Source organism: Manacus candei, unplaced genomic scaffold (assembly GCF_025592945.1).
Source record: "Manacus candei isolate 608988 ecotype Guabito, Panama unplaced genomic scaffold, ASM2559294v1 h1tg000049l, whole genome shotgun sequence".
Classification (NCBI taxonomy): Eukaryota; Metazoa; Chordata; class Aves; order Passeriformes; family Pipridae; genus Manacus; species Manacus candei.
In genome coordinates this window covers 22,421,750-22,444,278 of record NW_026138097.1, presented here as the reverse complement: position 1 = coordinate 22,444,278, position 22,529 = coordinate 22,421,750, and the positions used below count along the sequence as shown (strand labels likewise).

Genomic DNA, 22,529 nt, shown 5'->3' with positions numbered 1-22,529 from the left:
TTTTCTTCAACTTACTGATTTCAGTTGCTATGACAGTTATGTTGTGCCAGGGAGTTTCTTCTCGGTCAAGTGGCTTTGAGATGAATAAGGATCCATTTCCTGAATAGATGTTGAATATTCTGTCTAGGTCAGTGTGTCGATCCACAGAATATCTGTCAAGATACAGTAGAACTGAGCATTACTTTCTGCTGTTGCAGTCTCCAGTTTAGCTTACAGCCATCTCTAAAAGTTTTCTAATTTTAACTGTGGTTAATCAAGAATGTTTTCTTAACAAGTAACCTAACCCTTCCTGTAGCTGCCTACATGCTACAAATAGTGAGAAACAAGTTTTTAAGACTAATGAGCAGGAGGAAGAGCAAATTATTATGTGGGCGGTTTGTAGATCGATATTGGAACTTACATTTCAGCTCATAAAGTGAATTCTGGAATAACAACTAAAAGCAGATATTTTTAGATAAGATTTATGCAAATTAATTGTCTCTTAGAGAACTCTGTCACCAAAGGACACACATTGCAGATATAAGTAACTATCAATTTTTAAAATAATATTTTTGGGGTGTCACAAGGACAATCAAGCTCACCAGAAAAATCTTCATGTTAGTTGCTGTTTCAGTTGAAATTTCTTAAAATCTTGTTTTATGATTCTTGCTTTTGCTTTGTTCTTACCCAGCAAAGAAAAACTTATTTTACAGGTGTTTTTTAATTAGCCTACTAGTTACGAGTCACTATCAAGTTAGATTGAGATGTTATACATAGTTTACTTAAAAATATTTTATTCTCTTCCTCCTCTCACACTTCCTACCTCAACGTGTTCTTCTGCAAGATATTAAAGGCTTGTTCAGAAATGCAGAGATCAGGTTTCATAATCACTTGCATGGTAAATACACAAATTTAAGTGCTGTATTTGTCACTGTAGATAATAATAGCAGAATTACAGAAATTTTACAGTGCTGAACCCTCACCTCTAATTGTTATGACTTTCTAGCAATTGCTTCTTATTCAATATACTGTGATCATTAAATTGTTAAGGTATAGAACATGGTAGACAATATTATGTGCAGAAGGCTGACTGCTATCAAGCTTCATGGAACATAGAAATACATAATTTTGAGTTTTTGCATGATATAAAACATAACTTTATGAAGAGTTTGGTGAAAGTACTAGAACATGCCAGCAGTTAAATGCTGACCTCTCCTTTCTTTTTACATAGTACCTATAGGCTATTCTTCAAAAGCATTGTCTACACTGTTAATTGTGTTATTTGTATCTGTTTTCACAAGCTCCATAGCTCTCTGTTCGACACTTTTCAAGAGACCACATGTGCTTAATTACTCAGCCTCCTAATACATTTCACTCTCATCACTCTCCATGCATGAGACTTGCCCCACATCCAAAGCATTTTATATTGTGTAAAGTCTTACTTTATTGCATTCTTTGCTATATCTGGATCTTGGGCTACAACTTGCCCAATAATGCTTCCTTCCCTGGCATCTTCATCTACCTCTATTAAATACCAGGGTCTACTGAACATTGGAGGTTCATCAATGTCTTCAACAGAAATTTTGACCAAAGCTGTGTCTTTGAATGGCCCCAGCTGAAGAAAACGAGGATCAGGATGAGCATTCGTAGCTTCCACTCTTAAGGTATATAGCACCTTGTTTTCAAAATCCAGATGCTGAGGATCAAATAATAATAATAATAAAGAAAATTATGTCACTTTACAAAAAATGTGAGTTTTATAATGCTGAATTAAAAATGGAAACATTTTTAGAAGTGAAAGTTCTAAACTTTAATGCATCCTGGGGAAGATTGAGTATATTAGGTCTTTTTCTAGGCAGAAGAAAAATAAGAATTGTTATAGGAGAGTAAGGCAAATATGATCCCTCTGCCTAATACTTGTTTAGGTTTATAAAAACCAGAAGAGTTCAACCTATATAAAATACAAAGAAAGAAAGATGGAACTGTCACTCAGTCCACAAGTAGGAGTTGTTTAAAGTCTTATTTGTCTTATTGGTAGGAAGAAGAGCAATTTTCTCTGTTACTAAATGTTCTGTCATATTTGCCTTTTCTTTACTCCTCCCCTATTACCATCTACCCTTGCCTGTTTGGCATCAGGAGCAACCCAGACTTGTCCCTGAACTCCATATTCCACAGTGAAAAGAAAAACTGTGAAATCTGATTTCCAATATGACACTTATATTATTCATATCCATATATGCATACATATACAGACATTCATATCTACACATACGTACATACATAAATATACATGTTTCCAAAGATGTTTATAGATCTATATTATATAGAGAGAAATCAATTAATTTTCAATATATTCAATAACAATAGAACTGGAAAGAGTGTTCAGAGTTTAACAGGTTGAATTTTGAAAAACAGCCAATAAATATGTCAGAGATGGTATTTTGAATTAAGTTTCTACCAATGTCTTGCTCCTTGGATTTTCACTGACATAATATGTAACAACCAAAGTTTCACCATGGTTGGACCTAAACTGAGACAGATTTCAGGTCCTGGAGGCTGTTGCACAATTAGAGGGGAGAGTTTAGGCTTGGACATGTAAGTTCATCAAACTTCAGGCGAGCCTCCCAACCTGGTGAGTCTTACCACAGCAATCAACTGACAAATCCCACTATAAACTGAACCCCTCTAGCTTTTCACAATCCTAATTTGAAAGTACTGTGCGCAAGACTATATATATTGAACAGACAGCAGCCACTGAAATATTGCTTTATGTGAAGTGACATGCCAGTAAATTTCCCTTGAGACTTGAAAATAACAGATATCTGCTGAAGAAAGAGAAGAACAAAACTAATACAACAGCTCCTTGGCAGCCTGACCCCTTGTGAGATCTACCCTCCCTTCCCCTGGAAAAAGAAAAATAACTGTAACACTTGGAGAGCTAAGTACATATAAAAGAGAGGGAGGAAAAAATAAACCTTTTTGACAGTTATAATCCCTTCCTGTGTGTCCTTGTCAGTGACGATATCAAACATGTCTGATCCATCCCCACTGGAGATGCTGTACTCAATCTCTGCATTTTCTCCCACGTCAGGGTCATTGGCTTTAATTCTGCCAAGAGGAGTCCCAGGTGGTGCGGATTCAGGAGAGCTGAATTGGTAGGTTCCTGGGAGAGCAAATTCAAGCATTTATTGTTTTGAGAAACTTTTTCTTCTGAATAAAAACCCCCTCCAATTTCACATGAATTTATTTAAGTAACTTGAAGTTCCAAACACATTAAGAAAAGTGCTAGTGTTAGTCATTATACTAAACTTTAAAACAGGGTTCAGAGTTGATTGACAAACTGTTACAAAAATTTGAAGTTATTCTTCAAAGCCATTTCAGTACTGTGCCTTTACTTTGTTGGGTTTTTTTTTCTTTTTTTTTCTTCATCTGTAAGGTACAGAGAAGCTAAACAATAAGGTATCAGTTCTTATCTTGATTATCTAAAATTATATGTATATAAATATAAATTATATGTATATAAATATATTCTCTCAGTTTTCTAGAAATGTTCCTAGATATATTTAGATACAGGAGGGGATTTAGTTTTGTTTTCTCAATGCATAAGCATTGTAAAAAGCACAGAGGATTTTGGAAACAGACTAAAATAAAATCAGGATCTTTTTTTATTCTTTTGAAATATGTATTCAGGTAGGTGTTCTGTGTGAAAGTAATTAATTCATCCACTATTGGCAAAACCTACTAAAGAGTCATGGATATATGTTCATTTGGATATATGTTCATGTTAATTGCTATAGTTAATTGAAATGCAGATTCACTCAGATTTTCCTTAATTTACTCTGCATATACTTTTTGTGCTCTTTTAATGGTTGGTTTCATTTAATCTTTTTATAATCAGGGTTTTCTAAAAGAAATCTGATTACAAAGACATTTTAATCTTGCCTATGTACATGAAAAGTGAATTTATGTGTATTTTCTGACAATATTTGTAATGAAAATCAAATTATAAAGACATGCTGTTGCAGAAGTATTAATTGGATGGATTTCCTGACCTGTCAGAACAAGACATTGAAGACTTTTCATCACTAGCAAGACAAAAAAAAAAATTCAAAATCAGTATTTTCAGTTATTTACTACCAAGAAAATGTAAAAAAAAAAAAAAATTTGATATGTTCAGATTTTGCATGAGATGCCAGGATCTGGTATTTCTTTTGATCTTTTTTTTCCATGTAAATTCATATTAATTTACTGAGTGACATAGTAGCATTGGAAAAATACCTTAAGAGTCTGACAAAATCAGCACCTGATAAAATGTACAATCCTTATTGAAAGGGTCCAGTAAGAACCCGTATAAATTGTGTTGACTTGTAGTGAAGTACAGTCAACTATCTTTCTTGCAACTACCATATTTCCTATATTTACATGCTCTTTACTGTCTTTTAAGACTCCTAAAGGATCCTCAATGTTCCATTTAATACAAGGAAATACCAAACATCTGAGTGCTGGATGAGTTTCTGTCCCCAGTTGTGCAAAGCACAAAAGAGAATCACTGCAAATACCTTATATTAATATAGATGTGCAACAAAATTGAATCTAATGTGCAACAAAATGGAATCTAATGCTTGATGCCAAACTGTTGCAAATTCAAGGTTGTAAGTGAAAACTCAGAGCAGCCTGTTTGACTGCAATACACACAGACCAAAGTGCATTTGTTTCCTTAAACCAATCTGAAAATGGGAAAAAGGTAGGATTCTTGAAACCTAAACCAAGAGTTTGAAGGCTTGAACCCTTGACAAATTCAAGGGTTTGGCAGGTGAGCCAGAAATACCATAAGAACAGATTTAATCATGGTACTTATTACTCCTTCCAGACAAATAACTCCCTTTAGTGCTTTTTCATTTGAAAGTATTCCTCATTTTTGTGATCCTGTGTGAATGTCACACATTTTTGGCATGTGAGGTGGATGTTTGGGTTAGAGTACAATAAAATTCAAAACGTGTAAGATTTCCATTATAGTGCCATTTAAATTCCATTTAGACCTAAGTCTTCTAGATGTCCAGGATTTCTTTCAGGAAACAAAACAAAACAGAAAATCTGTTTCGTCTTAATGCAGAATGAACAACCAGTACTTCACAGTGCCATTTTACTTTCTTCTGTCCCTCTAAAAAATTAAGCTTTAGTTCTTAAATACCTTGATATTAACCGGTGCTGCTTGCAAGTGCCATTCACCCTCAGTTCTGGCAACATTTTCACTTATTGTTACCTCACACAGGAGAAAATGGAAGACAAATGTTTTTGTAAGAAGCAAACTTCCAGAACTAGATAGTTCTTTGAAGGTATGCCCTGCTTCATAGCTATCTAAGAAGAACTCAAATCCTTCAGATGTTTCTCTGTGTTTGATTTCCTAGGAAGTATTGAAAACCACCCTGCTGAGGAGAAAGAAAATGACAGGGAAGGGTCATCAGCAAAATTAAAATTGCACCACTGAACAGATTCCACAGCAAGCCTTCTATATGCCATCCAATGGGTTTCAGTGGTGTTTGAAGTCGAACGCTGCAGAGAATATTGTATGAGGCATCAAATTGTGTAAATTTCTCTATAAAGTACGAAACACAAAGATTATTGAAATAATCATAAGAACTTCCATAGACCCGAGCCTTTAGTTAATTTTGAAAGAGGAGCATCATAAGGAACACATGCTGAGGAGACTGGAAATCTTAAGTTATTTTGCAGTTCTATACATTTTTCATTTTTTATTTTATTTTATTTTATTCAATAGCAAGACTTGCAATGCAATCTACTATACTAAATTATAATTTAGGTTCAAGAATTCTTATTTGCCGAAATATAACAGGCTCTTTCATGCTATACATGTTTAAAAAGTATCCCCTCATAAAGTCAAACAGGCAATTTAGCTAAAAATTGCTGTTTGAGTTTGCCATGTGAAGTTGATTTTCAGTAAGTGAATTCTCAAGAAGTAAATTCACTCTGAATGTGAATTCAAGTTGTCTTTTCTTTATGAGTGTTGCAGTACTTCCTCTCATTCTTTTTTTAAAGTTATCAGTAATCATGGATAGAGATTAAAATAGTTATTTGTAATTCATTCTTCCATCCTGCCAAAATTTTTCATTATTTTTTTGAAATCTGCTCTGGGTTGACCTGTTTGTACTGCTCTGGTTGTACTTATTGTCATGGTACTGAAGTGCTTTTCAAGTTTCTTCAAGTCTGGAGGAACATTTTCTAAATCAGCTCTGTTTGTTCAGTCCTAAGTGAATCTGAAAGAGAGCCAGGTCCCTCATCAGCATGAATGAACAATTCAAAATTTATAATGTGGACATTTTTCCAGCAGGCATTGAACTGAGGCTGTAAATTTCTCCTATCTGCAGCCTATCAAACAGTTATCAGACACTGACTATAACAACTTGAGACTGGATTTAAACCAGAGGCCTAGGATGAAAAGACCTGCAGTGTGCTACTGTAAAGCTTTTTGTATTGTGCAGCTTTCTGTTATTTGCCATTTTTTATTCTACAGATTTATCAGACTGGCTTAGATTTTCAAAATCACTTAACATCAAGAACTGAACAGAAATTACAAGTACCTAAAACAAATATTTAGACTGCAAGCACAGCATACCACCTGATCAACTTTGGGCAAGGCAGAACATTAGAAAATTTGCTGACCTATTTGCTTGCCTAAACATACGGAACTAAAAGTGTCTCCCAAAACTGAACCCTATATTTTGTAATTAAATTCCTCTGAAGGCTTTCAAGTCCCTTCAGTTAGCCTAAGTCATTGTTACATCTTATATACCTGTAAGCAGAGTAAGAGTGAGAAGCAAGTTTATCATACCAAGAAATAATTTGCTATTAAAAAAATGTAGGCAGAGATTCCCATTTGCCTTAATAATGTGGCAGTGTAAACAGACACAGCAGTGGGCCAGTATTTACACTACCAAAATAATGAAAAAAAAAAAAGAAGTTTCCAGGTGGACAAAGCAAACCAGGTGATTCTAGAAAGGTTTTTTGGAAAACAGAACTATTAGATGCTCCATACTCTGGGGGAAGCGAGGTGGATTGTCGTTGACATCAGTCAGTGTGATATTCACGGTGGTGGTCCCTGATAGTCCTCCCATCTGGCCTCCCATGTCTTTGGCCTGGATGACCACTTGATACTGTTCCCTGTTTTCTCTGCTCATGTCTGGTAAAGCAGTCTTGATTATGCCTTGAAGAAGTGAGAAAAAGGAGAGACAGAGCAGTGAAGGAGAAGCACCACCCACTTTGAACTCAGAATTTTTAAATGGATTCATATAAGATATACTGTGCAGATGATAATCCATAGCAAGCACAACAAGATATACAGCAATAAGCCTTTAAATCTATAACTGATTTACTGTGATCTTAAGGAGAAAGATAAATAAATGTAACAGAGACATTAGTCATTGTTTTTGATGTGCTAAATCAATTTAATTATTCTTTCAATGACAAAAATATCAATATATCTGTTGAATTAATGAAATTTTTCATTTACTAACCCCAGTTATTATTTTAATACATTGTGTTATGTCCAGCCCTGGTGAAGTTTTAATATTATAACACAAGGCTAACTCTAACCTGTATTCATTATTCTGGGCCACAATAGATCATAGATTGTAATGCTCAGTGATGGACACCATAAATCAGCTAGGGCTATAGCTACAAAAGAACGGGACAAGGCTGCAAAATTAGTGTTGGAAAATTCTTTTTTGGGTGTTCAGTTTCAAAAATTTCATAAATGTAATTTAAATACATCAAGGTCTTGTATGGCACACAAAAAGAATAGGGGCCTCAGGTGAGAAAACCAAAAGACCTTTTCATTAAAGTGGGCACACACATTTTTTTTTAGAAAACCAAGCAGAGCTTTTTTGTTTGTTTTTTTTTTTTTTCCTTTTTCTTATTTTTATTTAGAAGGGTGGTGGCTTTGCAGGGCTGGAGTGATGAGATTTTTCTCTTGTGAAGTGGAAAAATTTAAATATTTTGTCCTTTTCTGCTTGGAGGATTCCCACCCCTGCCCTTCCTTTCTCAGAAGAATACTCTTGTTATAGGATGTTAGATATTATACAAAAAACCACCCCAAAAACCAGAAAACAACTCTGGAAAATTTCTACTTCTAGAAAGAGAGAAAAAACCCCTTTGTAGTTTAGTGGTTATGGTATTTATATCTGATCCAGGATTACCAGATTCTGATTACCATACCTAGGCTTGTTAGTATATGTAACATTAAACAGTAAATTGGTTTAAAATGAAAGATAATCCCTGAACCAAAGGTGAGAGCCCAGGTCTGCTGCAAAACAACTGCCAGCCTAACCATCTGCTACCATCAGTTATTGTCCATGGGATACTGGTCCTGTTTCCCTGATCATGCTTGTTAAAGATGTTTGTGTAAGGGACTGGAGAAAAGAGAAAAAGGAGAGAAATTGAAAAAGGTGGGAAAAAGCCAAACACTGTTATCCAAGACAAAATTGTTTTGCTCCCTTTTAAAACTGTAGCCTTGTGACTCATTTTCTTTTTTATACCATGCCCTTGCTGTATTCTAAAAAGAAAATTGTTTCAAAAGGACTTTAGCCATCTTCTGATCATGCTCAGTGGATTAGGAATTCAGGGGGTCTGGGCAAAGTAGCTCTTAAATTCTCAGTTCTCAAACTAGAACAATTTTGATAACATGCAGGAACAAGCTAATGCAATTCCTGCTGAGTCTTGAGTCCCTTAGGACTCGTCTGGAGGAGAGGCTGTGGTTGTTTCTCTTTTTTTGAACCCTAATTTTGAATTATAGATATCCGAAGTTCACACATTTTTCTAAATTTTTGGGGTTTTCTTATACAATTTTCTGCATAACAGTGAAAAAAGACTTTCATTCGTGCTTTACAAGATTCATGCTCCAGCTACCTCTCGACTCGCGCTGGCTCCGCTCCAGTCCCATATCTGCCCACTGGTTGCAGCCCTCTGGCTGGCCGATTGGGCACCGCGCCGCCGCCTCTCCCTGGCAGTGGGAGGGAGGGCGCGGTCTTAACTCAGCATCCTGGCCCAGCTACAAAGCCGTGCCTGGTCCCACTGACTTAGGGCCGGGGAAGGAAAGAAGCCCCCGGCCCCAACAGCCAGGACCGGGGGGAACCCCCCACCCCCCCACCCCAACCCGCCGTTTAACACGTGTCATCTCAACTCATGGCTGCTTCTCTTCCAGCTACACAATTAAAATTAACCTCTTCTTTTCCGGTTCTGTGAGTATGTAATTTCTGCAGGGGGCACCAAGTTTTTTAATTGGCCCAGTATTAAAAACACTACCCCTGGGGCAGACTATCACCAGTCCCGGGGGGAAAGGTTTTTTCCAAACCACCACATTCTTACTTCATTCTAAAGTGTTGGAATTAGAATACAGTTTCAAAAAGCATCTTCAGTTAAAAACTGTCAGTGGTCAGGAATCAATTCCAAACTTTTAGAAATAATTAATTACCTATGAGATTTTTCTTTTGTTTACACCCTATAATGTGAATTTGTTCATCTGCTATTTCCTTTTCTTAAGGACAAACACATGAAGATCCCAGAAATTGGTGTAAAATAGGCTTGTGACTCATTTTGACCTTTTACAATTAATGGTCATCTTCTGGAATTCTTAGCATTTAAAACAGTTCTTCTTCAATAATTTCATTTTAACAGAAAAGCTGTACTTTTATTGTGATTCCAGTTTTCATTTAATGGTATCAGCTTTGTGTCAAGTCATATGATGTCATACACCTGTTCCAGCATTGAAATGGAAACAAAAAGTATCTTGGTCCCTGCATCCTGTCTCTGTTATTGCAAAAAGTAAGACTGAATGAATTGCTAACCTGTTTCTGGATCCACTGAGAAATATGGCTGCCCCTGGAGGATGCTATACACCACTTTGGCACTGTTTCCGTAGTTGGCATCATCAGCATCTGTGGCTGTCACCTGAATAACAGATGTACCTAAATGGGTACCAAACAAGGAATCAGCAGATTTTAAGAAGGCATCTACTTCTTGTAAACAAGGCATCGTTCTTGTAAACCGCATACAATTGTGGCAGTGCTGAATTCAGTAAGAAGTCAAACAGTATCCAGTGGACAAATCCAGAGTTACCCTACCCAAGAAACAGTAAAATAAAATCAGATCTCATCTTCCTTGTGACTAAACCTAAAATCATTATCACTTAAGATTCATGCTTCAATTAAACACGAGTAAACACATAGGGACTGACACATCTTTGAAACCCAATACAATGGTGATCAAACAGATTTGAGTATTGTTCTCTGGTACATGACCTCAGCTGAAACTGTTCACTTAAAGGTTTGCCTTAATCAATAAATAAACCTAAAGCAAATTTTCCCATACACGTTTTCTGCCTAGATGGCAAACTCCAAATATCTGAAATCAGACTGAATGTAAAATTTTGTTTCATCCTAACTGATTTTTAAGATGCTCTTAAAAAATAGCTTGGTTTTGCAATGAGAAATTGAGTTTTGGGGGTTTGTTTCTTTCTTTTTTTTTTCTCTCTTTGTCAAAGTTATCCATCTATTCATCAAATAAATGTCATTAAATGATAACTAATTTTTTTCAGCATTCACTTGTTTTGTGTGATAATAGCTCACCCATGTCCTGTGATCATAATGAAGACACTATAGGTTATATGGGATCAAGAGCACTGTGAGTCAATAAATTTGGTATAGTTTATGGATTAAAAGCAAATGAAAGTCTGTAAAGACTTTTTTATAAGATATATAAAAGGACAAAGCTGTTCTTCACAAGCTTTTATTTCTTAGTACTTTTCAAGATGTCAGAATGCATTTTGCTAACCAAATTTTGAGCTGACAAATGCCTAGACAAATGCAGGCAGTCAAATAGCTGGAAGTGTAAAGGTCCTTCACTCCTTGCCAGGGGAAGAAGGCTGACTGAGTAGAAGCTCTTTACCCTATTTTTGGCTAGGTATTTTTTATGTATCTCACTTTCCTTGAAAGGAAAAGGTCTATTGAGCACTGTTCATTTAAAAGTGAACATCATTCCCTATTCCTTTTTTTCAGATCTTCCACCTCTCTAGATTGAAGTTTACCCAGATAACTTGCAACTTGACTAAAAATTTAGAAGATACTCATTTACCTGGGACTAATGGAATTGAAATGAATCATCTCTACTGTCGCTTTTCAGCATATGCAGGGCATGGGGGAAAATAGAAATCCAGAGTAATTAAAATAGATTTCATATTAATATGAAATCCTGTTAGATGCAACTATTTTTTTCATAGTACATAATACAGCTTTACAAATTATAATTTTACCTATATAACAGCAACAATTTCCACTATTTCAGGTTATCTGAAAAGCATGTCAAGAGGGGAGGAATACTTCTTTCTCTGCAACAAACTAGCAGAACAAAGTTGTAAAAATGATCTGTCACAAGTCATCAAACTCTAAAGAGGATTTTTGCCATCAGCTATCTGGATTACTTTTTTGCCTGGTTAAACAGTTGGAGGTCATCTGTGTGCCAAGCTTAGCTGCAAAGATAATCCCAAAGAAATTAATATTTAAGGACATTTTTATCACTAACTGTTCAGCAGAACTGCTCATCTGGACAAAAAATGAAGACAGCTTTTTGAGAATGGTAAAGTTCCATTAGTCTCATCTATTTTCAGAAAAGCAAGTAAGTTAAATCCCATGCCTCCTCAAGACTAACAGGGAGAGTCAATAACCCTTGCTAGCCTAAAAAAAAACCATAAAGGTAATCAGTAGGCTCAAATGCTTATACTGTCTGTCATTATGGTATCTAGAAGTTAAGAATCAAGAGAAATGTATGTATATATGTCCATCCCACCCTCCCACCTTGCCCCTCCAAAATAAACAAAAAAGAAAACCAACCAAAATACCTTCATCAGGAAAAGTTATTGGTGTGGCCTCCTGATCTAGACACTGTCATGGTTAGAACAATGCATGCACATCAATGTTCTTTCTTTCTTTTCCTAGTCTGCTGTTTTGATGAAAAAAGTTGCTGAATCTTTGAATTTCTTTTGAGTTGGGTTTTTTTTGTTTGTTTGGTTTGGTATTTATTTTTTAAGACAGGTATATTACAGAGCTCAGGGCAGTCTTTGGGAAATTTCTGTCTTTGTCTCATTGGAATGTCTATCTTTCTTTCCTGAGGCTCAAGTGCCATATGATTATGGTTGCTGAGGAGAGTACAGAAGATGTAACCCTACAGAAACTTTTGAGATGGTGAATAAATAGTGTTACAAAGCTCATTCTTTCTAGGAAACTAACTGTACAACTGTGAAAAATGATTAACAAAAGTATATCCTCAGAAAATTCAGTGTCAGCCTGCAGTTAACTTTCTTCTCTGACACAGTCTGCTGTGTCGTAAAGGAGGATACTCACAAAAGATAGGCAATGCTTGTGAAAGGTTCTTTCATGAGGAAAGAAACTTCTCTGTTTTTTGGGTTTGAAATGGGAGTGAAAAAAAGGTGGTGAAATAATGGAACTCAACACCAATTATGAAATCACTGGCAATGAAGCAAAAACAGTTTGGAACTTTTTAATTAAAGTATGTCTTTTCTTTACCCCATTTGAATGTTACCCATAGAATTATCTATTTATTCATTTGTTCATTTATAGTCTAGATTACTTCACATGAAGCCTCTTAGCACCTGTATTGATGAATACAGCAGGAATGAAGGGAGGAAGTGGAGCCTGGGAAGAACTGGGAGTGAAGGAATGTATTTTAGTGTTTATCTTTTTTCTCACCATCCAACTATTTTTAGTGGGCAATAAATTAAATTGATTTTCCCAAGTGAAGTCTGTTTTGGACATGATGGTAATTGATAAGCAATCACTCAGTCTGTATTTCAATCCATGAGCTTTTCCATCTTCTTTTCTCTCCCTGTTTTTTTTTTTCAGCAGAAGGAGATAGCTGGGTGGGCTTCTGGTAGCCAGTCAAGATCAAATACATCACAGGAGCAAATTGGTGTGAAAGATCACCAAGAAAATGTGAGAATGACTACAGTAGCAGTCTAAGCAGTGATAACACCACTCCTCTGCAAAACAAAGTCCACTTCAACTCAACCCAAACCAGCCAGCCTATTTCATCTCAGGATGATAAATAAATCTCAAAGTTCTCAAGAGATGTGTACTTTTCTTTTTTTCTTTTTCTTTTTCTTTTTCTTTTTCTTTTTCTTTTTCTTTTTCTTTTTCTTTTTCTTTTTCTTTTTCTTTTTCTTTTTCTTTTTCTTTTTCTTTTTCTTTTTCTTTTTCTTTTTCTTTTTCTTTTTCTTTTTCTTTTTCTTTTTCTTTTTCTTTTTCTTTTTCTTTTTCTTTTTCTTTTTCTTTTTCTTTTTCTTTTTCTTTTTCTTTTTCTTTTTCTTTTTCTTTTTCTTTTTCTTTTTCTTTTTCTTTTTCTTTTTCTTTTTCTTTTTCTTTTTCTTTTTCTTTTTCTTTTTCTTTTTTCTTTTTCTTTGTTTCAACAAATTCTCAATACTTCTTTAACATAGCTTACTGATCATTTTAGTAGCTTTGTCTCTCAAGGATTCTCTATCTGCACACAGTAGGCAAGAAATAGGAGTTTGCTGTATATGTTGGATTTACCAAGCTTCATGAGTGCTATAACATCAGCATTTACCCCCCTTTTTTTCTTTGTTTTGAGTCTGGAAGCTCAAGCACTTTGATAACACATCTGTGATGTATGGGGTCCCAATGTAAGGGCAGAAAAATGCAGAAGGATAATTGTGAAGGTAAATCTATGCTAAATCTGTGAAAGTAGTGTTGGTGCGTGTGTGTTTGTCTGTTCATATGTATTGATGTATGTTCATGTCAGAATGTAGAGTCCAAAAAGGAAAAATGAGTTAGAGAGAGCATCACTCCATATCTAGGACGATATAATTCAAATGTCAGAACTGAATGTCGCTAACACAGGTTACTAGAACTTATGAGGAGTGAGACATAAATTTGAAAAAACCCTCAACATTTGAAATGAGAATGTTTTTATAAATTATGTTTAAAATGCTTTCTATCCTTTGTGCTGTGTTTGAAAGAGTCCCACTGGTATAATTAGGTCTCCCAGCATGACACCAGAGTGCATTGCAACACTGAAGTAATTAGCCTGAAGAGTATTGCTGTAGTGCAAAAGAGGTCTTCCACTAGATGAGAGGAACACATTTTGCTACATTTTCATATGAAGTCATGCTGTTCAGCATGCAACTCTTGTTCCTACTTGGCTCCTTTGGTTGACATGAATCCTGCCAATCAGAAGAATATATATGCCTCTATTGGAAAATGCTATTTTTACTGATAACTTGTTCTGTAACCTTCATTTTGAACAGTATTCTCAATCTTGGGTGAAGAAAATGAGCAGATTATGTTGTTAGTAATGTATGTTTCAAAATTCCACCATGAATATTGGATCAAAAAATGACAGATAGTGATTTAAATATAATTCAGAACCATGTCAATTTTTTTACAAAAGGCAATGCTCTAACTTCAAAATGCATTTTGATTCTGACATTTTTTTAAAAGTAGGATTTCAGAACAATTAAAAAGTCTCATTTTAAGGAAAAATAAAAAGGCTTAGACTTTGGCCCTCTAATATAAAGCATTCAAAAATAATTTGAAAATAAAAAAATCTGAAAACATTGAAACAGGATGTCTCTTACATTATGAGACAGCTTCATTTCTATTCTTTTTTTCATGTCAACTTCTGTCAAAATTGGCAATTATTTAAAAGTTCTGTTTTTTACAGAGAAGTTTTGTCTGTGCATGTGCAGAAAGTCTGCTTCATTTTCAGAAATAGAAGACCAGCTGGGGCAAGTGAAGAGGCAGGAAGGACTTTATCTCCCTAAAGGAGATAAAGCACTCTTGTACTTGCTTCCTGTTTTCAAGCGCAATGACAATCTGCTGTTTGTCAAGTTTATTTACAGAGGGAAGATTTTAGAAGAGGATTACTTTTGCAAGCAAAAAAGATTTGGATGAGCTCTGGAAAACCTCTGGAATAAGGAATTTTGTATGGCTAGAAGCCTAAAGAAAATGAGTGGACAGGTAGTTTGCTCAGACAATAAGGCTCCAATGATTATGCAGGCCTACTATGGAGATGCCCCTGATGAAGACATAAGTAAAATTTTAAGTGAGCTACAGAAACTGAGAGATGTTAAACTACCTTTTTCTTTGTGAGTAGATTGTTCTCTCCAGATAGTAGGCTGTGCTTAGGCAATGAACTGGACACATTATGCAATAGGAGCTAGATGGCACCACCCAAGCCCAAAAATATTGGACTCACCATCAAGGATCTCATTACCACATCAGTTGGATGACTTCACTTCTGACTACTTTGTATACAAAAGGCAGGGCTAAATAAGGTTGAGCTACAACTCTCATATTTTGATTGTAAAACAAATCTACCTAGGAAGCTGAAGGAATTTCAACTTCACTGCAAAGTGAACTTTGCTCTTTTGTGCATGACCACAATTTAGTGGAGCTTTCACTAGACTGCTCTTCCTTCGATGCAGAAAAGGACAGGAGGTTGGTAACATGAAAGATTTCATAGAGCAAAGGAAAGGAAAGAGTAAAAGCAGAAAAGGAGCAAGTGTCAACAGGTAAATAGATAAATGATCTAACACTAGAAGAGGAGTAAATGGCCATTACTGAGAAAAAAAAATGAAGCTAACTTAGAACAAATAAAGAACCTGAGGAACCAGATTCAATAAAAGCAATAAACAACAATGGGAAATTAGAAAGGAACTTAGAATGTAGTTCAGCCGTACATATTGAGAAGAAATATCTAAAAAGAAGGGAAAAAAAAAGAGCTGATGCAAAAAGGTGACATAAAAAGGACATGTAATAAAGAATTAATTTTTATTTTTACTAGTCTACTGCATAGATATGAGATGAAACTTAGGTTCACTTGAAAACATGTTGTCTTATTTTTGTGTATATTGTCTCAGAAAATGTCTGATTGAGAAGTCAGTTGATATGCCAGCTACTGCAAATGGGTACTGTGCCTTGAATTTCAATGTCCACTGATCTCTCATGCAGGAATCACAAACTTTGCACCACCGTGGTGTACACAAACAGTCACTGCAACCCCTGCTAATTTGACCAAAAGTAAATTGTGAGAGATGTAAGAAAGATAAGCATTAAAAGCAGATGGACCTTACCACCAATTTCAGAAATACAAGATGCTGTTTCTATGCAGTTTTACTTCAGAAACAGTCTCATTTATTTTGTAAACATTATGAGGAAACAATGCTTATAGTTTTTTGTGTGTGCTGCATTTTTAAGGTTTTGGGTTTTGTTTGATGTTTTCTTTTCAATGACAAAGAAGTCCCATTTTAAACTATGTTATCAAAACTTGCATTAAAGAAGTAACTACCTGCTAATGATTATCTCACTGTAGTGAGAAAGGTGCAATGTGACTAAACTATAATCTGACCTGTCTATAATCTGCCTGAAATGCTGCATTTTCCAGTGAATACAATACATATACTGCTGTAACATAATGTCGAAATTTGAACTAGAAAAGATCTGCTAAAACTGAACAAAGCCTCTAGCCCTCATTCTCCTGCTGTTCAGTACCTTGATACAGTAACTTAGGTTTCCTTTGGCAGTAATTGTAACTGTGAAGTGTATCAGATACCCTGCATGAGAATTTGAAAAGCATTATATATGCATTAACAAGTGGGAAACAGTAAAAAAATTAGGAATAATTTGAACGATTGGTGGGTGAACAACTCTAAGTTTATTTTTTTGTGAAGCTCCTTTTCCTCCTTCTCATCATAAAGTCTTTTACTCTTTCCTGAAACAGTAATACTGGTGCAATCAAATGTCAGAGATGAAACAGAGAAAAGAGTAGTCAGACTTTTTTAAGTGTTAATGTAAATTAGCTTTTACATTGCATTTTCTAGTGAATAAAGAGGTACAGTATAAAGTGATCTACCGTATATAACAAACGAACTACATCTTAGAAGTCCTCTTCATTTTGTTCAATATTCTGTATATACTTACAATTAGAAAACACACTTTTAAGCAGAACAAATGTCTACAGTCCATGTTTAAAAATTAACTAAACCTCAAAATTAAAATCATGGCTAGGCTTCGCGAACGAAGATTTGGGAAAATAATCACTGAATAATCCTCAAAATTTCTATTCAAAATAATGATGAACGTCACCAGTAGCATGTTTCTGGGTCCGAAGCTGCTATGCATATGGTAGAGTTGTTCCAAATAGAAATAGTGTCTAATGAAATCAACATGTTGAAGGAGCAACAAGTAATTCTATAATATGGCACTTAATTACCTTGGTTACTCCTAATCTGACCACAATGCTTTTACAGAGTATGTGGAAATGGGCCAGCTGTGGGACCTGACAACTGTCAATCACAACTCCACTACTTACTTCCTTTTATAAGATGAGAGCTAATATTTTTCATCCTTTGCCCCATCTTAATTTCTGGAATACTCCAACGGAGAGAAAAAACTTTCAGCTGCTTTTATGATAAACATAGGAAGAACTTGTCCCTGTTGATCCCATTAGACGAAACAGTAGTTCATAAAGGTTGCAGCATGATTACCTGTTGGTTAGAAATCTCTATTCCTAGCCAACAGTTACAGAGAAGGCCCCTTTGTTCATGTAGCACAACTTTAAGACACTTTCTGCTTTGCCCTTTTCTCAAAAGAAGTTACTTGTGGTCCTCCATACAATTTGTAAAGTTCTCATTTTAAAAAAAAGCAAGCTTAAAAGAATACATTTCTATACTGTTATTTATTTTGCAATGCAACACATAGAAGTTTATGAATTATTTTTTTTTTTAGAAGGAACAAGTTCACTTTCTGTACTTATTTTTCATTTTGTCCTTTTCTGAACTCAGCTTCTACATTTACTTATTAGCTTTGGATTTCTATTTATGAAAGGGAACTAGAAGCTTACTCTCATTTATGTCTTCAAAATTTGTCTGTAATGTGAATTAATATAAACCTTTAGGGAGCTTCTACCTTTTGCCAGCTCTGCAAACAGATGCGTTTTAGAATCACATGTGAATTTCTATTATGACCATGAGAATGTAAATAATTATTTTTAACACTATAGGCTGGTCCTATATTTATTTTACTTGGAGTCATCTTTGTCATCTGTGGGAAATCCTGTTTGGATAAAGTTTTTCTCTTTAAACATTAATACAGCTGTGGAAAATAGTAATTTTCCATGAAAATGTAGTTAATGAAGTTATTATGGTAACACCAAATTTGCATTATTTTATAATATGTGATTCATGAAAATCTCTTGCTTCTGTCATGTTTAGATATTGTGGTGTCATCTGTGAAAATAACAATAAAGACCTACAATTTTGAAGAGACATGGAGTCTAAAGCAAAGAAAAGGAAGCAAATTTCAGGGTTATTTCCATCGTTTGCTTTTTAAAGTTACATCAGTTAAAGTACCATTTTTAGACAAAAGCAAAACACTTCTAGAGCTTGCATAGGCATATAAAAGTAAATACAGATGTATTTATATATATGTGTGGGTGTAGGTACATGTATAGAGATAGAATATTAACTAAGGTCACTAATGGGACTCTTCTATTATTATTTCCAGACATTTTATTTATCTTCAAAAGTGTTTAAAGGTCTTGAGAATAATCTGTCAAATGATTCACAGGCAGAAGTGTTCTGCTAAAGACTTTTCACAATGTTGGCAAATCAATCACAAGTGCGTTGGTTATTAACTGCAGGATTACGGTCACAGTAAATGATGCACATCATGAGGACAATCTCATTTGGACATATAGATTTGAAAACTTCTGGTTGAGAAAAATTAAAGGTGTTGATTACAAATTACTTGGTTGGGAAATACTCTTAAAAATACCTGAACCAATTTCAAAAGGTTTAGACACTGGGTTGATTAGATCTCAGCGAAAATTAATTTGACATATACATTTAAACAGTTTGTTTATCTTCCTCAGGTAGACACATGTTCCCAATAGACAAGGTGTCTTTTAAAATCGTAGTCATGAAGTCAGTAAGTATTAGTCTTCTAGACCATGAAATATAAGATTATTTTTTTCCTTTCCTCTCTCTTAACCACCTCTGTGTGCTAAAGAGGTGTCTCTCCTTTAGGTGTTGTTTGTTGTTTTGTTTTTTTTTGCAACTGTCACATATTTTGACTTTATGAGGAAATAAACCTTTCAATTTTTTGTTTACACCTCCAGTATACTGTGTACATAGCCTTATTTATCACAGGTTATTTATCATTTGCCTTAGAGCAGAATGAAATAACTGTTATTAAGTTGGCTTTCTGACAGGAAGCTTTGATGAGAATCTGGGGTTTACTGACAGTTAAATGCAAGATATTCATGCATGTGTACATACTTCAGAGGACATTAAGTTGTTTTGTTCTGGTTTGATGGGGGTTTTCATTTGTGTGAGCAATATATTATAAAAATGAAAATACGAACAACTTCTATAAGAAATAAAACTAATACTTGTACAGATCTTAAACATGTTTGATCTTAATTTCACAGTGTCACACATCTATGAGGTTGTAGGAAAAAGCTATTCTGGAAACAGTTCTCAGGCACTTGGTGAGATAGTAGATAATAAAGTAAATGTGAACATCAGGATTGCTGCCATTGTGAAAACTTGCAGATGTGCATTTTGCAAGATACTGAGAAAAATACAGTGATTTCCAAGAGAAATGCGGTAAACCATCTTGTTCCACATGCTTAGTAACAGATGAGTATCAGTGGGAATAATACAAAATAGTTTTCAAATAGGCAGGACTTAGACAAGCTAATCCAGGATAAGGCTTTTTTTTCCTTCATTTTCTTGACTCTGTGAAGGGTGTGTATAGTACAGAAAATTTCCAAAATTACTATATGATTGGCAAAAAGAAAAATACTGTTGGATAACAGAATTAAAGCTGATTATTAATTGGACTAAGAAACCACAAATGCAGTAGCTGTCATTTCTATAATTCATCATCTACTTTGCTAAAAAATTGTAATAAATTCTCATACTTACTTTAACAATTTAAGTTTAAAAATGTCATGTTTATGTAACATATATATACACATATCTTTTTGTATATATACATATAAGCACATTTTAAGTGATAAATTTACTTATTTATTAATACTGTATCTGTTATGAGCAGAGATTTCATAGTCCTTCTATTTCTGTAAAGAACTATTTTATCATATCTGTTAAGGCAAATAGTTGACTTCTTGGGGACAGGTAATGTTCCTTTTCTGATCTTCCTACTCTTAGGCTGCTGGTATGCTGCGGCTAAATCATTTGTAATAGAAGTGGTTCTAATAATTAAGATTCACATGAGATAAAGGTTTCATTTTTCAGTGACTCTACTAAAATTGAGGATTAGGTTGGAGGGGGATAGCTCACAAAAAGAGGTGTACAGGATAAACAAAAAGTTGAGTCTGGACCTTTGTTTTGTTACAGATTGATTTGTTTGACGAGACTACTACCTCTTTGGAAGATTGAAAATTATGTCAAAGCATCTTTATGTACATTTTACTCTGCGTTTAATGATTAATTACTTTAATTTATATTGTGTTAGAAAAAATATGTTTTATCATGCACCCAAATATGATGCATTGTATCTTATTTATATATTTTAGAGATACTTAGAAGTTATAGAGAAATGTGGTATGCAAAAGCAAACCAAATCAAACCAAACCAAAACCACAGAAACAACCCTAGCGTTGTGTTTTACTTTTAAAATACATGCATATATGTGTTAGTAGGATTAAAAAGAAAATACAAAAGTAAATCCCTGAAATTTTACACTTAGTTGCATAATGTTAGCAACTAAAATGTATATTTGAGCATTCAGAAAGCTGTTTTTCCTTTTATAAACAACTGAAAATATTCTGTGTTCAGTAGATTAGACTAAGTGAGCATCCCAGATATGCTTTGATTTAACAAAGTTATTTAACAAAAAAATGATAATAAAAAAGAAATTATATTTCTCAATGTAGTTTGTAAATATCTTTTATGGCTACATATAAAAAATTCTCAAACAGGTTTACCTTATATCTAGTTAATTACAATTCTTGACTTAAATCTGTGTGAACAGCCTTCCCAGCCAACTACAGAACCAACAATGAGAAATCCCATTCTCAAAAATCATTTAAATGAAGAGCAAGAATTTTTTCAAACAGCCAAAACTGCACAAAGGACTTCATTACATGGTGTCAGGAAAGAACCTTGAGCATCAACGTAATATAAATCGTGACATTAACATTAGCACTTTTAAGGCAAAAATCTGTCCTTAGACGACAGATTAACTCCTCTCTGCTACTAACCTGTTTAATTTAATGTCTGCCATATTTTAGTTTTAAAGAAGGACATAACATATGTATGCCTCTATTTGACATGTTCCTTCTGATAAAGACACAAGTGTTCCTAATATCAGTGCTGTTAATTAGTGCCAGTCCTTAGTATGAGCTGTTCAATTGCTGCAGGTTTCAATATGGTCCCATAAATGTCAGAAGGGGCTCACTGCAACTTGTACACTTTTTCTCAAAACAAGGAAGATTATTTGGTGGCTGGTAGCTGCAAAAGCTCACAAGGGAATAAATTAGCTATCTGTAAACTGGCATCATGCATAGGAACTCTATTTACTGTGGCTCTGAAAACAGGTTGCACATGGCTGTGAATTGTAACATGTTTATATCAAAGGATGTGTAAAAGTGTGTATATTCGTATCAAGAGGTATACATATTGGCTGAAGCAACATGACTGTTCCTTAATAGCTTCAGAATGTCAGTGAGATTTTTAGTTTTCAGATGTGAAGCCATGAAAGATGAAAGGACCTTATCAGAGGGACAATATCATTGTATCAGAGGGACAACATCTCTAATGATGCAAAATGTATCCCATTGTATTGCACTGCAGTATGAGCAAAAGTGCTGATGTAAAGAATCCAGGTCCACTATGCTTCTGTTCAGAGATTATAGTGTTATAGCTGAAAATCTAATGAAATAAAATTAAGAAAAATTGATACATCAAAAAATGTTTAGTGTAAGTACGGGACAGGAACTTTTAATGCTAATTCCTGTCTCTAATTTAGAGAGGTGCAGGTTTCTGGTTATTTTGTTTCTGGGAGATTTTTGGTGTATGTGGTTTTGGGGTTTTTTTTCCCATTTTGTTTTGTTTTCAATGTACACAGATAATGAAAAATTATGAATTTTTTGCAATAAAGCAGCCAGGCAAACAGTATTGCACTGAATAACTTCAGAGTGATATAAAGGGGAGGTATATTTAACATAGCCCAGGCCTGAAAATTCCACTTGGCAAAGAAACTGTCACTTCAAGGCACTGCAATGTCCATTGCTGTAGTAGCTGAACACAATAAGACATATTTATGATGTAGAACTTTTCTAGTCTTCTACTAATTGGTGGGAACTTAAGAGTTTGTGGTCAGTTTAAAGATGCATCTCCAAAGTTTAGATTAACCAGCTGACAAATCCTGAAGTCCCATAGAGTGCTTTAAAAGTCACCCATCCTGCTTACTAATTGCTGC

General features: G+C 34.7%; 1 protein-coding gene across 2 annotated transcripts in view; it reads right to left on the bottom strand.

Moving 5' to 3' along the window:
- Positions 1–22,529, bottom strand: part of CDH9 (cadherin 9) — a 101,328-nt gene that overhangs the window by 15,300 nt on the left and 63,499 nt on the right. For both annotated transcript variants that reach the window (XM_051799395.1, XM_051799396.1), the window contains 5 exons: positions 9,840–9,959; positions 7,034–7,201; positions 2,955–3,142; positions 1,422–1,675; positions 16–152 (listed from right to left, as the gene is read on the bottom strand). In XM_051799395.1, coding sequence (XP_051655355.1) covers positions 16–152; positions 1,422–1,675; positions 2,955–3,142; positions 7,034–7,201; positions 9,840–9,959 — 867 coding nt within the window. The remainder of the gene's footprint in view (positions 1–15; positions 153–1,421; positions 1,676–2,954; positions 3,143–7,033; positions 7,202–9,839; positions 9,960–22,529) is intronic.